The 21,198-nt window shown below is 38.1% G+C and overlaps 1 protein-coding gene across 1 annotated transcript; it reads left to right on the forward strand.

Moving 5' to 3' along the window:
• Positions 1-3,779: 3,779 nt before the first annotated feature.
• Positions 3,780-19,210, forward strand: LOC139943436 (uncharacterized). The gene is made up of 5 exons (XM_071940247.1): positions 3,780-3,906; positions 15,541-15,918; positions 16,997-17,350; positions 19,001-19,140; positions 19,187-19,210. Exons 1-5 carry the CDS (start codon positions 3,780-3,782, stop codon positions 19,208-19,210), a joined length of 1,023 nt encoding a protein of 340 aa, XP_071796348.1.
• Positions 19,211-21,198: the final 1,988 nt, after the last annotated feature.

Genomic DNA, 21,198 nt, shown 5'->3' on the forward strand with positions numbered 1-21,198 from the left:
GGTTGGTGGTATAAAACATTGTAAGAAATGGCTCCCTCTGAAGTAATTTAGTTTTTCGAGAAAGAAGTAATTTTCCACGAATTTGATTTTGAGACCTCAAGTTTAGAGTTTGAGGTCTCGAAATCAAGCATCTGAAAGCACACAACTACAAGTGAAAAGAGTGTTTTTTTCTTTCATTCATATCTCGCAACTTCGATGACCGATTGAGCTCAAATTTTCACTGGTTTGTTATTTTATGCAAGTGTTGAGATACACCAAGTACTAATTGTGTCCAGTGTCTTTAATAACTGATCATGTTTCACATTATGCCACAACAGGCTATTTAATCCTATATAAATGTAGATGAACGATGAATTAGGTATTGCAAAACAAATAGCGGGTCTTTTAGATTTTAATAGAAATGTGAGCACTGACTTTCAATTTATATTGCATGTGTTGGGACCGAGTTGAGTATTATTGGTAAAGGTTTTGACAACAGCGGAATGGCTGTGTCAGGCCTTAAAGGCATTGGACACTATTGGTAATTACTCAAACTAATGATTAGCATAAAACTTTACTTTAATGGGGAGAGGTTGATAGTATAAAACATTGTGAGAAACGACTCCCTCTGAAGTGATTTTCCACGAATTTGAAGACATCAAGTACAGAGCTTGAGGTCTCAAAATCAACCATCTAAATGCACACAACTTCGTGTGACAAGGTTATTTTTTGTTTCATTATCATCTCGCAAGTGCGACGACCAATTTAGCTCAAATTTTCACATGTTTGTAATTGTATGCATACATGTAGGTTGAGATACACCAACTGTGAAGGCTAGTCTTTGACAATTATCAATAGTGTCCACTGCCTTTAATGCCTAGTTTCTGAAAGGGCAATGGCACCAATTAGGCATTAGTTCCTTGGTAAAGGACACCCCATGAGGCAATTGCAAATTTCCACTGGAGAATTTCAAGGGCACCAAGGCAATGACCAGGGGCATGGAGGCAATGCCTTTGTTGCCCCGTGAAATATAAAGCCTGCTGTATGTGAACCATTGTACCAATGTTAACTGTATTAATTCCATTGTGTGCATGTATTTTATATCTATTTCACAAAATCATTGCAAATTTGTGAAGGCAAATAGGCTCGTGAGATGTCATCTCAGGTTTAGACTTTTTAATACTTTGTTTAGTAGATAAGTTGCAATAGACGCCATCTTTACGGGCAAATTGCATTTAAGCTTGCAGGCGCGTCAAGCGCTCAGTTTATTAACGCAACCACGCTGTTTACTAACCAATCAGGCAATGAGTTTTGTGAATCCTGCGCGTGCTGCACGCCGTTCTCGCGCAAAACACATGGCTATGTGTTCCAAATTGCCCGTAAAGATGGCCGATTTACGTCATGTGGGAACTATCTGTTGTATTTAAAAACCTTGCAGGGCTTCAGTATCAAATAACACAGTCACACAGTGTGTAGATTTTTGTCCACATACCCAATTATAATAGAGTAACAACCAACAGTTATGCTCTGATATTGTTCCTAGTTTCTGAAATATCAATGGCAGAGCATTGTCACACCATTTTCCTATTCAATATTCACGTATGTGAAGGGTTTCACACACACATTTGTGCCCGCAGGGTTTTAAACTCTTAAAAACTCCTCTCCCTATCATAGATCAGGGGCCATATGGGCCTGGCCTTAAAACTGGATATAAAATGGGATTTTAACCCGATTTCTGGGTCAGGTTGACCCATTATTTGGGCAAGGTCCGGGTCAGATCCACTCAGAGTAGTTTGGATCAACTCTGACCGGGGAGATTTTTAAGTGTAACAGTTAAATTAGAATAATGTTTAAATGCACTGGATACGTTTAGTAATTACTCAAATAATATATTGACACACAAACTAAATTGGTAACGAGCAATGGGGAGCTGTTGATGGTATGAAACATGCGAAACGGCTAGCTATGAACGTATGTAGTTTTTGAATTTGAACTTGCATCTTAGAAAGACTTCAGGTATGAAGCCTTGACCAGGCATCTGGCTGGTGAAAGCACAGTCACACAGACTTGTGCAACAAGGGTGTTTTTTATTGAAAGGTTTGTGGTAACGCAAAGAGGGTGGTTCTGAAAAGAACCAATCGTTTCAACTCGACGTTTCGATCAGTATGCTCTGATCGTCTTCTGGAGAAAGGGGTTTTTCTTTCATTATTTTCTTGCAACTTCGATGACCAATTGAGCCCATTTTTTTCACAGATGTTGGTACTCTCTAAATGTAAAATAGTGAAAAACACCACTCTTTACATTTCGAGCTGTCCCTCATATGGTACTTCTAAAAGAGTGGTGGTTATTTCACTCTTTTAGAGGGGTTTCACTCCAGGACAGAGTGAAAATTTCAAAGAGATGCAAACGCCAATCTAAAAGAGTGGAAGACCACTCGAAAAAGAGTTGTCCTTCATATGGCTCTTGGAAAGAGTGCTTTTTCACTCTTTTTACATAGAGTATACACCAAAACAAGAATACATGTTACTGTCTTTGATAATTACCAAACATGTCCAGTGCCTTTTGGTTTATTTTAGTTAGTTTACTTTGATAAGATAAGTATAATCAAGTAATTGAACAATGGGAGACTTTCAGGACGCTTGGTGGCAGCAGACCAAAATCCATTGTTCTCGGTAGTGTGCGCAAATTCAGAACTACGTTGACAATGGAAATTTACCTGGTACATGTAAGTCTGCTGCCACCTAGCGCCTCAAAGTCTCCAATTGCCAAGGAAAACATTGGAGTCGTCAGTTTGTCTGTATACACTTTCATTAATCATGTAACTGGTATCCAGTTTTGCATGCATATACTTGTATTAAAATCATTTTGAATTTGGTTCACTTTAAAGTGATAGTCATCCACACTGTTTTGTTGTACCACGGACGAAAAACCCATTTTGGCATGTGTTATGGATTTAATAGATTATATTATAGTACAACCATGGGGAGCTGTACTGTAATATAATATACTAATAGATTATATTATAGTACAACCATGGGGAGCTGTACTGTAATATAATATAGCCTTCAAGAAAGACTCTGCTAGGGTCGAAACGTCAGGCCATTAACTATTTTGTGTAATATAATATACTAATATATTATATTGAGTACAACAATGGAGGGTTGTAGTCTAATAGAATCTGTTTAATCCGTAACACGTGCCATTATGGACTTGAAGTTCGGCATCGTGGACGCACTGATCTCTCCGGTTGAGTGCGTTCATAGAAGTCACCACGGAAACCATTTTGAAAAGCCCCAATATGCACATTCAGCAAAATGCCTGATCGTGCAGCAATAAAATTCACTTACAGATATTCCCGTTTATGTGGAAAGACGTTCAATCTATTTTTCGCGATTGTTTTTTTTTTATGGCAATTTCAGGCTAAAACGTTCTGTTTTTATTTTATCTACTGTGTAAGCATAAACAAATACATGTACAATGTACATCGTATTTTGTATACCCACTATAGTGCATTCAACAGCTTTTTGGTTGTTTCAAAATGGCCGCCGCTGTTTTTCCGGTGACTTCGCGTATACAGTCAGTATATTATATATAAGTGCGTGGACTAGATAATCGGGTTTTCGTCTGGCGATATCCCCGTCGTCTTCGGTGAATGCAGTAGCTCTGTCCGTCTGTATGCGATAAACGGTCAGCCGTGGTGCGAGATGTCTGGTTAGGTGGTTGAGACGGTCCTCCTGGTTGGTCGGACGCAGAGCAATCCCTTTGAGAAATTGGTTCGGAAGTGGAGCGATCCCTTAATGATGGTGGTCTCTGACTTCCAAGAATTTCCCCGAACTGGCGTGTTCCGATGTGACTCGTTGGCTGTTTCACAGACGAATTGTGGTCCGATTGGTTCACGTCTTGTCCTTTGCCTTCCGATGCAAGCTTGTACACACTTCTATACGACTGCAACCGTTGACCTCCTAGTATCCCTCTTTTGTTTTACTTTTTGACAACAGCTCCCAATGGTTTTGTGCACGTTTTCCAACTGTCGATCTTTCCCGAACCTTGGACACTGTTTTCCTCTTTTGTTATAGGTCCCAGTGTTTGAATTGTGTATACCTACTCCCTTTGTTCGGTTGACTCCCTCGTTCTTACCCAAACCCGTGTGGATGTTGATGAAAATAAAATAAAACGATTTCGCACAGAAATGTGCTGACAGAGTTTTGTCCTGCCCTTACTACTATTAAACACCCGCCCTCCCCTTCTATCCAAATTACTGACCACCTACCCCCTCTAGGACGTGTGGTGGTCCATGTAAGGATATCGTGGCTTTCACGTCTATACGGACCGCATGCAGTTTGAAAGCCGCTGGAGCTTTGTATGTGGATTTTGGGTTTTCGGACCAACGCTTGTCATGACTATTCGTTTCAAACCCGGCATCAGTAAGCAACGGTTGCTTGTACAAAAGTCCCCCCCCCCCCCACACACACACACACACACACCAACCGGCCTGATACAAAGTGAAACTAAATTTTACATCCACTTATTGAATGAAAAGCACAATAGCTCTTGATAAAAGCAAGGACCCATTGTTCATAAAAGTTGTGGCATTGGCGAAAAATATGCAGAAATCAGAGCGAAAATTTGCTCAGTTTTATTGTTTTGACTGCACTCCTTTCTTCTGTTTTGAAAACATGATTTTACTCGAGATGTACCTAAAAATTACTCTGCACGAAACGTTTATATGATAGTTCCATTGATGGGAAAAAAATAACAAAGCCCCAAATTTGTTTACAACGTCGCTGCTCCACAATAAAAAATGTTAAAATGATTACATGTGAACGGCGAACACATTTACTACAATAATTTGAAGGTTAATTTTTTTTGCGAAAGAATTGTCAACCGTGTTATTACTATAATGATGTACAGATGTTTATTTTTATCAAAACAAAATATTATTAATGTAACTACTGTCCCTTAACTGCAGACCCCGTAAAAGTTATTTGGCGGAATTTGTGGTTAAATGGCACTGGCACTGGAAATGTCAAAGACCAGTATTCTCACTTGGTGTATCCCAACGTTTTGCATAATATAATAATACAAACCTGTGAAACTTTGGGCTCGGTTGGTTATCGAATTTGAAAGAGAATAGTGAAATAAAAAACACCTTTGTTGCATTACTTTGTGTGCTTTCAGATGCATAACAAAAGGCTGCACCTGAAGCCTTCTATTATTTGAGTTAGAAACTGACCGCTTTCTCAAAATCTACGTTCTTCAGAGGGAGCCGTTTCTCACAATGTTTATACAACCACCAGCTCTCCATTGCTCGTTACCAAGTAAGTTTTTATGCTAACAATTATTGTGTGTAAATTACCTACGGTGTCCAGTGCCTTTAACGGGCATGGTCAAGCATATCCCTTAAAAGTAATATGGCGGGATTTGTGGTTAACACGGTCTAAAACATAATACAGGAGTTGTGGTGACTTCCTAGTATAAGTATGGTGGCCCTGAAGGGACATTTAATATAATGACAAAGTGAAAATTCGTGAGCATTACAGACACATAATTACTTTTAATACATGACTTGCGTTGATGGTGACTTCCTAAAGTATGGTGGCCCTGAAGGGACATATATATTGACAACTTGACAATTTGTGAGCATTGACACCAACATTTACCCCTTGACTGGTGAAATACAATCTCTTATTCATCTGGACACTGGGATTTCTATTGGTTAATTGACCTCTTGTATCAGGGCCCAATTTCTTAGATGAAATATTTGCCTTTTGATAAAAACAGGATTTCCAACCACATTTCTACGTGATTTTCAAGATAAGCAAACAACAGCTGAATGCCAGTAACGAGCAATATGCAACAAATGGAAATTTGGTTGGCCATCCTGTGTTTATCGAGGAAGAAATGTCATAAGCAATTTTGTTGTGCTTGGCAGCTCTATGAAATTGGGCACTGACTAGTATGTTTAGATAAGCATTGCCAGTTGTCATTTGGCAGGTTTTTATTGTAACGTTTTACTGTGGACTTGCGCACTTTAAAGCAAAGAGGCGTTATTGATTGATTTGTTGTTTTTTTAGTCAAAGACCCACCAGAAACAAGTGATATTTTGCATTTCCTATGCTATCTGGACAGATCGCATTTAGAAACTTGACATTTTCGAGATCTGGTAACCTTTTTGATTGATCGATTGATTTTATTTCGTGTGTATACAGTGGACAGTTATTTACCTACGTCTTGTTGACACAAGTCCGATAACTTCACCGCGAAGGTCAAAAATAAAAGGCTTGGAAAGGAAATCGTTTTTGTTTCAACAAAGACGTTCGTTTGCGATGCGAACATGACCCAATTTCATAGAGCTGCGTACATGAGCAGGATACCAGTTGCAAATTGAACACGTGACATCGTGTTTTGGTTGGTAATCCTATTCTGATAAGCATATATAGTTTTGCTGTGCCAGCTCCTTTTGTAACATAGAAATAGAACCCGGAGAACACTGAGCTCGACCACCCTCTGTGTCGTCTGTGGACGCGGCGTACCAATACCGCGCAATACGCGCGTATGGCAAACATAATATTATCATCGTGTGACGCGCGTATAGCAAAATGGCAAGATGTCAGCGCACAAAGACCATTTCTAGTGTTTTCATTGGTCAATGATGATGTCATTGTATGGCAAAATTGTATGGCAAAATATTTTGCCATACACGCGTTACGAAACTGGCGTATGCGCGTCCATAAAAATGGTCTCACAATGAAACCGCACGCACAGCGTTCTCCGGGTTCTATTTCTATGTTTTGTACTTAAAGGCACTGTACATCCGTTGGTAATTGTCAAGGACCAGTCCTCTCGCTTGATATCTCAACATGATATACAATAACAGACATGTGAACTTGAACTCAGTTGGTCGTCGTTGTTGCGAGAGAAAATTTGAAGAAAAAAAACCCTTGTCGCACAAGTTGTGTGCTTTCACTCAGATGCTTGAGTTCGAGATCTTAAAGCTGGGGTTATTCCAATATTTTAGTGAGAAATAACTTCTTTCTCAAAAACTACGTTACTTCATCAGAGGGAGCCGTCTCTCACAATGTTTTATTTTTATCAACAGCTCTCCATTGCGAAAGCTCAATAATGCTGTCTGTATTTATATTTCCCTTGAATTTATCTATATTTTCGTACTCCATTGCTCGTTACCAAGTAAATTTGTATGCTAACAATTAATTTGAGTAACAACCATGTCCAGTGTCTATTAAGCAGCTACGAAATTAGTTGCACGCCCTGCCCATGAAATAATTATAATTTTCTCCTCGGGGAAATCCATTTTCTCCTTGCGGAAATCCATTGCGTTGACAACAATGGCTCACTTTCAGTTGTGGTGCACATCAATTATTAAACGTAATGTACCGGGAGTGGAGCTGACACAACAGTCGCATGCATGGGTGTTCATGTTTTGTGTGATTAACCATGTGCCATTAAATAGCGTTACAAACCTGAGTAGTTTTGGCTTAATTTGTTGTGTGAGTCGGGAGAACATAATGAAAAATCATGTATCATTGTCCTTGTGGTTGTACACAACCGAAGTTAGCGGTTGCGGTTTTGTGTATTAGGTTTTCAGATACGGTTTTCTCGAGTGTGGCTTCATTTCAGGGGGAAATTTCACATTAAAAGTTATCGTTTGAACTGTGTAACGGGTAAGATTTCATACTGAACTTAGAGGCAGTGGACACCGTCGGTAATTTCAAAGACCAGTATTCTCACTTGGTGTATCCCAACATATTTCTTTCTCTATGATCCCAATAGGCATATTAATGAACAACCCTGTAAAAAAAACCATCAAATTTGGAAGAGAATAATGACAGAAACAAATACCTTGTACACAAACTTCTGTGCTCTCTAATGCATAATAAAAGGCTTCAGGCCTGCAGTCTTATAATAATTATTTGAGTGGGAAGTTGTCTCTCTCTGAAAAACTACATTACTCCAGAGGGAGACATTTCTCACTTCATTTCAATTCAGTTCATTTCACTGTTTTATACTATCAACTGACAGCTCTTCATTGCTCGTTACCAAATAAGTTTTTATGCTAACAATAAATCTCTCCTGACGATGACTAATTCAGAACTGACTCCGCGGCAGTACAGTTATTACGATCATATAAGCTAAAGTAGTAGTCCAGTCTAATTTCTATACCATCCGCCCTGGTAATAGTTATAAAAACAGGACAGTTCTTTTCAGAACTGAGAAGTCTCCCGAACCTCCGATTATCTACTCCACGGCAGTAGAATAAGCAAGACAGCTCCCTAAGAACAACTCTACCTGGCAAGTAGATACACACATGGTGTTACCGCAATCCAAATATACATTGATACCCCACCATGCAATGCCTCAAATCCTATAAACAATAAATGTGTTATTACCAACAGTGTACAGTACCTTTAAGGCATAATATGTTTCGCAGCAAGCATTTGTCAATGATGACGTTGATTGGTTGGTTGGTTCAGTGAGGAGATGCAATGTGTTGGTGACTCCTTCATCAAAATGAACTATACGTGCTAGCTCTCTGGACAATATAGGCGTTTGTTGCCAGTGTTTGTAACGAAAGACCACTTTATAATAAGTGTCCGTTCGGCTTAATTGTTCAAAGTGTTCGCAATCAGAAGACGTTTTGTAAGATATCTGATTTCACACTGGCAATAAGAAGTGTTGTCGAATTTACTGAATCACTTTACTTGATTTGTGCAAATCAAAATAGTAGACGTTAAACCAATGTTTGTATGACAAAGATCGGCTGTTGCCAGCTTGCGTGTTTACTCCCCGTGTGGGAGTTTGCTGAAATCCCTTGATGGGGAGATCATCTTAACAAGTGTTGTTACTTTGGAGATGGTCAGATTAAGCAACTACAGTATGGGTTGGTTGTGTTTGCTGTTTGGAGTTTTACTGGTGTGCAGTCTGTACGCGACGTGCAATGGCCATGGTGAGTGATTGCATGCGTTTTTTAAACATAGTATGTGGCTTTCGAACCCATTGTGATTGATAAGTCTGATGATCCGATCATTTAAAGGCATGGACAATTGATAATTACTTATAATACTTGTTAGCATAAAAACTTACTTGGTAACGAGCAATGGAGAGATGGCTATTAGATAGTATAACACATTGTTAGAAACGGCTCCCTCTGAAGTAACGTAGTTTTTTAGTAGAAAGAAGTAAATTCTCACAAAAATTCCTATTCTCAGCTGAGGTCTCGAATTCAAGCATCTGAAAGCACACAACTTGTGCGACAAGGACGTATTTTTCTTCCATTGTTTTCTCGCAACTTTGTCGACCAGTTGAGTTCAAAATTGTCACAGGTTTGTTATTTTATATTATGCTATGATACACCAAGTGAGAAGACCGGTTTTGGACAATTACCAACTAGCCGTCGATTTCACCAAACTCTTCCTATACTTAGGATTAAACTTAGGAGTAAGCACGAGTTCAGCTCCGTATCCGAAGACGTTAGGACGAATTGAACCCATCATTAAAAAGTTAGGACGGGTTACTCGTCCTAACTCGAGATAGGATTAATCATAGCGTTTCGTGAAATCAAAGCTGTGCCTGTAAGTGGACACTATTGGTAATTACTCAAAATAATTATTAGCATAAAACCTTACTTGGTTACGAGTAATGGGTAGAGGTTAATGGTATAAAACATTGTGAGAAACGGTACCCTCTGAAGTGCCATAGTTTTCGAGAAAGACGTAATTTTCAACGAGTTTGGTTTCGAGGCCTCAGATTTAGAACTTGAGGTCTCGAAATCAACCATCTAAACGCACACAACTTCGCGTGACATGGGTGTTTTTTTTTTTTTTTATTATTATTATTATCTCGCAACTTCGATGACTGATGAGCTCATATTTTCACAGGTTTTTTATCTTATGCATATGTTGAGATACACCAAATGAGAAGACTGGTCTTTGACAATTACCAATAGTGTCCACTGCCTTTAAGGAAGAATTAAATAACTCTTACATTGGTTGGGTGCTGGATTGTTGGCACGGTGTACCCAGTAATTTATCTACATTGTGTTCTGGAATCTCAGGAATTCTTTAGAATTTAAAGGGTACTTGTATCAGACGAACAAAGACTGTGTTAAAGGCAGTGGACACTATTGGTAATTGATAAAGACCGGTCTTCTCACTTGGTGTATCTCAACATATGCATAAAATAACAAACCTGTGAAAATTTGAGCTCATCAGTCATCGAAGTTGCGAGATAACAATGAAAGAAAAAAAACACCCATGTCACACGAAGTTTTGTGCGTTTAGATGGTTGATTTCGAGACCTCAAGTTCTAAATCTGAGGCCTCGAAATCAAATTCGTGCAAAATTACTTCATTCTCGAAAACTATGGCACTTCAAAGGGAGCCGTTTCTCACAATGTTATGTACTATCAACCTCTCCCTATTACTCGTTACCAAGTGAGGTTTTATGATAATCATTTTTTTGAGTAATTACCAAAAGTGTCCACTGCCTTTAAAGACACTGTACAAATTTGACAATTTGTCCAGGAGCAATATGTTTACTTGGTGTAGGCCTATCACAATATATATGCATATAATAACAAACCTGTAAAAATTTGGGCTGAATTGGTCATCGATTTTGCAAGAGAGAAAGGAAAAACACACGTGTTGTCGTACAAGTTGTGCTTTCAGATGCATAATAATATGCTTCAGCTGATGTAATTGTTATTATTTGAGTGAGTAATTACCTCTTTCTCAAAACTCAGAGGGAGCCGTTTCTCACAATGTTTTATACTATAAACACGTTACCAAGTTCGTTTTTATGCTAACATTTGAGTACTTATCAATGATTTTTTTGTTTTTAAGATAGTAAAAAAAAAATTGGCTCGACTTTTAAATCTTCTGAAGACAGAAAGTTCAGGTACATTTAAAGGCAGTGGACACTATTGGTAATTACTCAAAATAATTATCATCGTAAAACCTTTCTTGATTAGGAGTAACGGGGAGAGGTTGATAGAATAAAACATTGTGAGAAACAGCTCCCTCTGAAGTGACGTAGTTTTCGAGAAAGAAGTAATTTTCCACGAATTTGATTTCAAGACCTCAAGTTTAGAATTTGAGGTCTCTAAATCAAGCATCAGAAAGCACACAACTTCGTGTGACAAGGGTGTTTTTTCTTTCATTATTATCTCGCAAATTCGACGACCGATTGAGCTCAAATTTTCACAGGTTTGTTATTTTATCCATATGTTGAGATACACCAACTGTGAAGACTAGTCTTTGACAATTACCATTAGTGTCCAGTGTCTTTAAGTCTAATCAGTGATTTTGTGTGTAACCACTTCAAAATGCCCTCGTGACTCAATCATTAGTAGATGTTTATTAGTTCTGGTTTGTACGCACACACTAGCACAATAGCCCGAAACACCTCTTATTTTTGTTCGTTTTTTAGGTGTTCGGGTATTGAACCCGAACACCTCTTATTTTTGTTCGTTTTTTTTTACTTCTTCTTCTTCTTCTTCTTCTCAGCGTCCCTTGTCCGCTAACAAAAGCGCCTTTCCCAAATTCGTATGAACTTGAAACTTCACACATAGTTAGCGAGTTATTAGGAGAAGAAACCGTGTGAGTTACGTCATGATGACGTCATCAATTCTTGAGTTATGAATATTCAAAGTTTATTAATTCAAAAAATCATAACTTTTGATCTACATGAGGGATTCTTACAATCGAAACATCATCGGAATCGTCATTGAAAACTCCGTAAACGCCCCACAGACATGACCCCATTTTGATGTTGTCTTCCGGCTCAAAAGAGAGGTTGAAAATTTCATAATTCACGTCTAAAGAACAACGTAAATCCCCATTGGTATGTGCATAAACATTGCACGTAGGCATACACACAACGTGTAGTGTATTAGCGTATTAGTGTATTAGCAGAACACGCTCCAGTGATCATCCATTCTGCTTATTAGCGGCGATTGTCCGCTAAAAAAATCACACTTTCCAAGCACATATAAAGTTGAAACTTCACACATAGTTAGATATGTATAAGGAGAAGAAACTGTTTGAGTTATGTCACGATGACGTCATCAATTCTTGAGTTATGAATTTTCAAAGTTTATTATTTCAAAAAATCATAACTTTTGATCTACACGATGGGTTGTTACAATCGACACATCATCGGAAAGTTCGTTAAAAACTCCGTAAATGCCTCGCAGACGTGATCCCGTTTTGAGCTCGTCTTCTGGTTCAAAATCGAGTTTGAAAGTTCACAATTTCTTGTATAAAGAACTACGAAATTTCCCCATTGGTTGTGCGTAACACTTGTGGCGTACACGTGTAGTGTCTTAGGCATAATTTATTTGGTGGCATGCTGCCAAGTTTGTTGTACTCTGTGCCATAGCGTGATATGCATAGAGCTATATAGCTATGCAGAACGCTGCGAAAACGATTTCATTTCAATCTTCAGCGTCAAATTGTTCAAATGTTACCCTTCTGATGGCTTAGTGGTCAATGTGGAATTGAAGACGAAGTTTCGCTGAGATGGCCACCTACTTCAGTGATTCATGGGACTTTTAATTATGTGAGAAAACAACAGTACAAAATGACGAACATTGGTCATGTTTTGGTTAAGCACCGAGAAGAATAGAGACGTTACATCGATCGACCACTCCCCCCGGGTGAAGGGCGTTTTGGGCCCACGGAATTCACGTCAGTATTACGATATCTATTACTTCTTGAACTTAGCATAATCATCAATTGTTTTGATTATTTGTTAAAACAACTATCCAAGTTATTTTGAGTTAAATATTTTGAACAAAAAAAATCTCTGAAATAACATAAGCCCTTTCAAACTTTCTCTAGTAGGAAAGGACATTACGTAAACTAATCTATTTCTACCTCCATGCACAGACATGGATGTTACAATACAAAACATTCAAAGAAAACAGAATGGTTAAAGTATAAGGCCCAAGCTATTAGGAGTGGTCTTGCTAAAATAAACTGCCGGATTAAACAAAACTTTAGTACAAACAAATCAATAAAACAATCCAGATTTTCATCTTCTTCTTCTCTTCGTCCCTTGTCCTCGAACAAAAGCACACTTCCCAAACTCGTATGAACTTGAAACTTCGCACATAGTTAGATATGCATTAGGAGTGGAATAATGTGTTAGTTAGGTCATGATGACGTCATCCATTCTTGAGTAATAAAAATTCAAATCATTATTTCAAAAAATCATTATTTTTGATCCACGTTTTTCTTTTTACTTCTTTTTTAAATATTATCAATAGAGCGCGAAAAAGCTTCATGAAGAATAGTCTTCGTTCAAGGCGGTTAAAACATGCATGCCCCTTACAGTCTTTTCTTCAGTCGTCAGTCAATATTTCCTAAGTTCATAAGCTATTTTGACAATCTGTACATCATATGAAAGGGCTTTACGTACTTGACAGAAATGGATATGTTGGTGAACTTTCGTTGACCTTTTGACCTGTTTAAACGGGAAGTGACTGTGAAATGATTTGAAAGGGCGTGGTTTATTGTCTTTTAGGTCGAAATAAACATCCTTTGATGCTTTACCATCACACCATACAAGTCTGGCAAAGGTCTGGTTTAAAACAAATATTACCGATGACGTCACCAAACATACACTTTTACTAGATGACGTAATCATGTTGTTTTGACAGTTTTTGTAATTTGAATCATTTATTACAAATCTTGAGAACAAAGCAAGGTGTAATATTTGTTTTTTAATCCAGGCTTTTACTCCCGGAAACCGAACACCTTGAGTTTGTTCACAAACTCTCAATCTCTAGTTTTTTTTTTTTTTTTTTCAATTTTCAAAGGCTTTTTATTTCTTGGTATGCACGTGCATCATTCTGCGTAGTATATTTAACTTAAATTCAATAAAGATAAATATAGACATATATAGATTAAAAGACAATGCTTTGATAAACAACATAAAGAGGTTCAAACATGGATAAATTAATTTAATAATTAAAACATTTCAAAATGACGTGAACTTCGTAGCACCAACACTCAGAAAATATGTCATTACTGTTACCCAGTACTTTACCGAGTCCTGTGAGAAAAAATACAGGCATATTGGTTTATCCATTCATAGAAAGTTATTTCGAATTAGCCGCCTGTTATTGTTTTCCCTGCTTTTTATTATACTATTCATTGGTATATTTAGATAACATAATTCACTATGTGTTACTGCAAGTGTCCTTTTCAATCAAAACTGATGAACCAAATAAACCATTAATATTAATAATACAAAAAACAAATTGAACACAAACATTCCGCTCAAGTTGGTCACGATTCAAGTGATAAGTGATTAAATCTTTAGCGAAGGCTAGGCATGTCGTTAATCAAAATTAAAATGATTGAAAGATGCTATGTCAGATTTTTTGCCCCAAACATTAATTTTTTTATGAGTGAATGGTAATTCAAAGAGTATCACCCGCTCTAACGAACAAAGTTTAACTTTTATTTTTAATGGTCAGGAACCATGACAAAAATTTAAAACGTTCCTTATAAAACACATAAGAATTGGTCACGTGATATATTGTCGGGATCCCGACAAAAACTAATTTTGAACACTTTATTTCACTGCTACTAATAATTGACGGACTTTTTCGAGAAAAGGCTCAAACGAAAGCTTGTAACTTTCTCGACCCCCATCAATGTTGTAATCCTAGGCCTAGATATAAACAATAAAACAAACATGAACATTTCATTTTAAAAGGTGGTCGCCCAATACAAAGTGTCCCTTGAAGTGGAGTTCGGTGTGCTTGCGTATTTTTATTAGACCTCTTTATATTAGTCCAGTATTCAATTAGTTATCGGGAAGGGCGAGCTATAGGGGAATAATAATGGTGTGTATACACATCGATGACCTTGGCTTTGTAAATGAGCCGCCCCTTTGTGACTTCAATCATGCAAGCGTAATTGTTATGAAGAGTGCCCCTTCAATTCAAGCGTAGTTTGTAAGAGAAAAGCTTTCAGGGAATTTCAAATTACGGACTATTTGGTGTATTTTTGTCAACAATTTTACTTCATCAATCAAATCTACAAGAATCAGGGGGCGGGTATTAAATTGACATCCCAGTTTGACATGTTCCCTGCCGAAAGCGGATGTCTAGTTATGATAGTTCCCCCCCCCCCGACACCCGACAATATACTCTGCCAACGTGGAAAATAACTGCTCATATGGTATCATATTAAGGACTTTAACCTTGCTTAACTATATGGGTCTCTGTTTTTGTTTTTCTATTCGGTGAAAAATAATAAGTCAAAAAAAGTAGACGAGGTTAAAAGCAACAATAACTACGAACAACAACGACAAACACAAACATGCACAAAGATGACATGTTGATTCGATAGCTTTACACAACAAGCGTTATTTTCTAACATGTTTTAAAGGGCCATTTATACACAGAGCAGGGCCCAATTTCACGAATCTGCTGAATACTGTAAGCGAAGAATAGACGTAGAATTGTAAACTAATAAATTGATAAATGAATAAATTAATTGTATTCCTACTATTTATGTTATTCTCGTTCTAGGTCGACTACAACATGGAACCTGCTACAATGTATCAGTAAACACATCAGCCGTTATCTCAACTGATTCTTACACTCCCCTCTTAGGGCAAACCATCTTTAGGGAAACAGGGAGTAGGTACCACTGCTGGGATGTAGCTGTTCCTGCGGGGCTAAAGGTAAAGGCAACGTGCGAGTACAACTTAACAGAACCCTCTAACTTTAAGCTGTTCTTGCTGGATGATCATTTTGATAGAATCTCTGGGCGGTTTTCGTCGAACCCTCTACCTGATATCATTGTCTCGACAGGTCACATCCTCGACATCTTACTACTGTCTGAACGATACGGTACGGGCCATTATGAAGGGATTTCAATGGAGTGTAACTTAACGTCTGTTGAAGGTACGTAAAACCTGATTGTTTTTAATAACAAATAATGAAACATTACAAAATTGGTTTTGGTAACAAAACAGTTGCTGGCAGTGTAAGCACTTTATGTAATCCACCATAATTAATACAAACATTGACAAACCTGTACAAGTTTCAGATCGATTGGCCATCTGGGTCACGGGGCAATAGTGAAAAGGATTACACATTAAATTGCATGTCCTCAATGCAAAACAATAAAAAACAAAAAATAAAACGCTAACCGAGCGATAATCTCCAAACGCGAATTTATACTTTGTACTTCTCATCAAATATGGCATTAAGACAGAGATATTATTTAAAGGGGTGTTTTCTACTATGATCATCATTAAACCGTGTACGTTTTATGTGTATGTGATCTTGACGATTTCTTCCTCACCAGTTAAGTAATGGTCCTTTAATTATCGCCCTTTATGTATTTGCGCTGGAGGGGATCAAATTGATGGTTCGATCCCATCCTGTATATGTTGACTTGTAATATACATGCATTGTGTTAATATCATTCCAAACATGGTATGTGCTGTGCTGTGCTGTTTATACTTGTGTTATTTTAACAAAGAAATGTTGGGGAAATTGTTCAACCGAGAAATTGTGACCTTTTTCGACCATGTTGGTCGGTAGTGAACGCCCCCCCCCCTCTTCCTCGAGACAAAAGATGTTTTTGTAGATCTTTTGGGTAGCAATAATTCGTTTTCGGAAGTCATAGCGCTCATGTCCGTCACTTTCACGATTACCTACGGGTGAATTAATTATAACCCACTCCATAGCGATAGAATAAGTACAAAGTGGAAATGCGCAAACACGCTGGAAGGCCGAATTTTTGTCGGCATGGCAACGTTTACAGGCTTCAACGTCGACTTTGAGCCATTCTGAAAATGAAATTCTGTTCCAACAAGTTGACCCAAAAATGTTATGTATACGCAGCCAAGTGGAAACAAATTTTTGAAACAAAAGTAATTTGGGTTGTAGTTATACTATAATAATTATACCTTTTTTGTTTTGTTCTAGATTGACAGTGTTTGTTTTGTTTATTTATTGTATTATTATTTTACAGAGGAGACTTGCCATCAAACAAACATTGACATCGTAGAGCCAGTTCCTCTCGCAATCAACACACTTGACTGGCGCATCTACGACTGTGTGTGGTTCCTCACAAGCCCCAACTACACGTTCATAACCATCGATATTACGCATGTCAATCTTGGAAGCAAGAGCACCTTATCGTTTGGGCGATTGGTTGGTCTGCATAACAACGTGACGTCACTGGTGGATAGAGTGGACCTGACAACATCACTGCCCAATGGGACGACCTTCTACTGCAACGAGAGGAACATTTGGATGTCTGTATCCTCAGATAGCTACAATACGATGGCATCTTCATTGACCCTTCTCCTGCGATATGTAGAAGGTTGGTTGATATCTTTATATTTTGTTTTATTGACCCTTTCCCAGTTTCTCTTTTACAACCCCCCCCCAAAAAAAAAAAACCAAATAAATAAAATAAAATAATAATAATAACAACAACAACAACAGCAGCAGCAGCAGCAGCAGCAGCAGCAGCAGCAGCAGCAGCAGCAGCAGCAGCAGCAGCAGCAGCAGCAGCAGCAGCAGCAGCAACAACAACAACAACAACAACAACAATAACAATAACAATAACAATAACAATAACAATAACAATAACAATAACAATAATAATAATAATAATAATAATAATAATAATAATAATAATAATAATAATAATAATATAAAAAATAAAAAACACTGACTGGGTACATTTTTAAATGATTTTGGGTTGAACAAAGAAAAATTGACTAGAGCGGGATTTGAACCAACGACCTCCGGTTTATATAAATATATATATATAATGATAATAATAAAATAAATTAAATTAAATTGTCCTTATTTTAGATAAGTTATCATCGTGCGTTACGCGAAAGCTCCGACAAAGAAAAAGGCCATAACATCATTTTCATCTGACAACTAACACCTGTTATCTCCATGCAATTCCTTTCATCAAATAGTAGACTTAATTGGATCAGTGCTCAAGGCAAATATTAACTGTTCATCCAGTTAGGCCATAATGACCAAAGTAAAGTCAATGTAAACAGCCACACCCACTGGTGAAGTTGATGTATTACTTCAATGTTTTGTCCCAAATCTGTCACAGTATTCCTAACTATTCAAACAAGTTATTGTTTAAGAAAAAAAGAAGAGGAAGAAATAGCAGAACACAAAACAGGGGGGGGGGGAATAAAATAAAAAATAAAGAAAGATTAAAAAATTTAAAAGCTCACGTCAACACAGTATTTCTTTGTAACAACATACCTAGCTAATCAATCTATATAGTCTTCATTGTCTGCTATTGAAGCCGGTTTTCCCGACGACCCATCCACACACTGACAATGTCGATCACTTGTTGTCCATTCAGGTTGTCCAACCCTAACCCTAACCCTAACCCTAACCCCAACCAGCCAATAAATACAACCAAGATAATAAAACATGGAAGGTGCATGTACTTCATTATAGATGAAACATCTACTTGCATCCGATGAAGTAGCCTATAGTTGTTGGTACGAAAGCTCATGCAGTTTTGGATGTTATTAGTCAGTCTTTAAAAGCAGTGGACACTGTTGGTAGTTACTCAAAATAATTATCATCATAAAACCTTTTTGGGTGACGAGTAATGGGGCGAGGTTGATGGTATAAAACATTGTGAGCAACGGCTCCCTCTGAAGTGACGTAGTTTTGATTTCGAGCTTGAGGTCACGAAATCAACCATCTAATTGCACACAACTTCGTGTGCAAGGGTGTTTTTTCTTTCATTATTATCTCGCAAGTTCAATGACCGATTGAGCTCAAATTTTCACAGGTTTGATATTTTATGCATATGTTGAGATACACCAACTGTGAAGGCTAGTCTTTGACAATCCCCAATAGTGTCCACTGCCTTTAAGTGCTAATACACCTTCCAAGTATAGATATCATACTAACACGTGTTCAGTATTTTCTACAAAAAATAATGTGCACATCTATTTTAAAAGTGATTTTCTTCTCGTAGATGACGTCTGTGGTGAAACAAACATCAGCATCATCGAACCATATCCCTTCACGATTCACGTTCACGATCTGAGTATCGTTAAGTGTCTTTGGTACTTCACCAGTCCCAACTACACGTTCATATACTTGGATATTGCGCATGTCGCCATTGAGCCAAGACAATCGTTAGCTTTTGGACTTGTGTTAGGTATCTATGGCAACGAGACTGTAGTACTTGAGGACGGAGTTTCGCTCAAAAAGTCACCACACAATGGAACTTCCTTCTATTTTAGCGGGAACAGCATCTGGTTGTCGTTTTCACATGCGACTTACGTCAGTGGGGCGCCATCTTGGAGTTTTGTTCTGCGGTATGACGATCTTGAAGGTAAATTAAGTTTTGTTTGATTGAAAGTACCAAATGAATGCGTCTACGAAGCACCCCAGGTCAGTTGTTTAGGGCGTGGCAGTCAACCGTACTGAGGTCGATCGAACGTCCAAAACTCATTGAAGCATATCATCAAACTGCTGAAGCGTTTTACTCTTTAAGAAAGTCACGAAATTGACAACCTATTAACATTTTTGGTTCAATTGACGAAATCGGCTGTAAATTACGTCCAAAACAAAAGTTTCAAGAGAAAAACCCCCCGAATATGCCAAAACAGGGAGACCGCCAATGGTACAGCGCGTTTTCAAATAAAACAATTTAACATTTTTTTCGCGGGGCTACATCGTCGCTTTATATAAAGAAACAGTAACGAATGTACTACTTGTTTTTACTCTAGGTCTGTGCAGATCTGAACAAAAGTTGTGTGAGCCGCAAAAACAATGTCTACCGCCGAGCACTTTTTGTGATGGTATTGGGGATTGCACAAACTACATCGATGAAATTGGCTGCAGTGAGTATTGCTTTTGTTTATCCTTAAAGGTACTGGACACTATTGGTTTTTACTCAAAATAATTGTCACGTAAAAACTTGGTAACGAGCAATGGACGGCTGACGATTGTATTAAACGTTGTGAGAAAACGGCTCAGCTCCGTCGAAACTTAGTAATAAAAAAAAATGAGTTTCTGTCTCAAATAATAATAATAATACCTCAGTTATTTTGTGCAAATGTTTATACCAAGTGAGAATACTGGTCTTTGAGAATTACCAAACGTGTCACTTAACATGTTTATTACCAATTTTTCTAAGCCTCTCAAGTGAGAAAATAATATATAACTTTTGTTAAAGTGCTCGGTTGGGGTATACAGTGCTAACACACATTGTGTGAGGGTATAACACAATTGTGTTATTATTTATCCCCGATTCAAATGTCCATCTATTGCATCGTTGTGGTACTCGCAGCTAAAACATAGGAATCAAACAGCCTCTAGCTACCGGGCAAGCTCGGGGGTCTAGTTGGGAAGACACTCCTCTAGAATTGCAAAGGTCGTGGGTTCGAAAACCACCGTAGTGTAGACCTTTATCACAGTGTGGTCATCTTGATGTTACTCCATTCCACCGAGTCATTGTAACCAAACTGAGTGGACGAACTAATAGTCTGGTGCCATGCGCAGTGAATACCAACATTTGTTACTGTTATTGGAAACAGGGAACATGACCAAGATGGTGACAGCGTGATAAACGTCAATAGCTACCGGGCAATCTCGGTGGTCTACTTGATGAGACACTGCTCTAGAATTGCAAAGGTCGTGGGTTCGAATTCCACCGGTGTATTATGCCTGTGGTTATCATTAAATCTTAAATAACCTCGTCCTTGTGTTTGCTTTTCTAGATCTTTGTGGTACAACAGACAATCATCTGCAGGTCGGAGATTCGATAACTATTCTGGCAGAATCTCCTTCCTCACCGGACTCAAATATTGTCCCTTACTTTGCCGTTTATTCAGGAACATCAACATCGATTCCGAATAACACCAATGTGTCCCTAGTCGGTTATCCGAATACCACAAAATTTGACATTAATTGTATATGGAGGTTCACAGAGCCACCAGGTAGTCGAATCCGAATTCAGATACTCGATTTTTCCGAGGTATGGTTTACGTTACGGATCGGAAGTGGTGCCGACCCGTCGTATGGAGAGCCTATTGCAGTAATAAACGACCAGAGTTTACTGCCGATGGAAGTGTTTGCTGATGCTCCGTCTGTGTGGATAACTGCCACACGATCTCGAGTCCAGTCGTCTATTTACAAATTGAGACTTGTTGCAACTGTTTATAA

Source organism: Asterias amurensis, chromosome 10, assembly GCF_032118995.1.
Source record: "Asterias amurensis chromosome 10, ASM3211899v1".
Taxonomy (NCBI): Eukaryota; Metazoa; Echinodermata; class Asteroidea; order Forcipulatida; family Asteriidae; genus Asterias; species Asterias amurensis.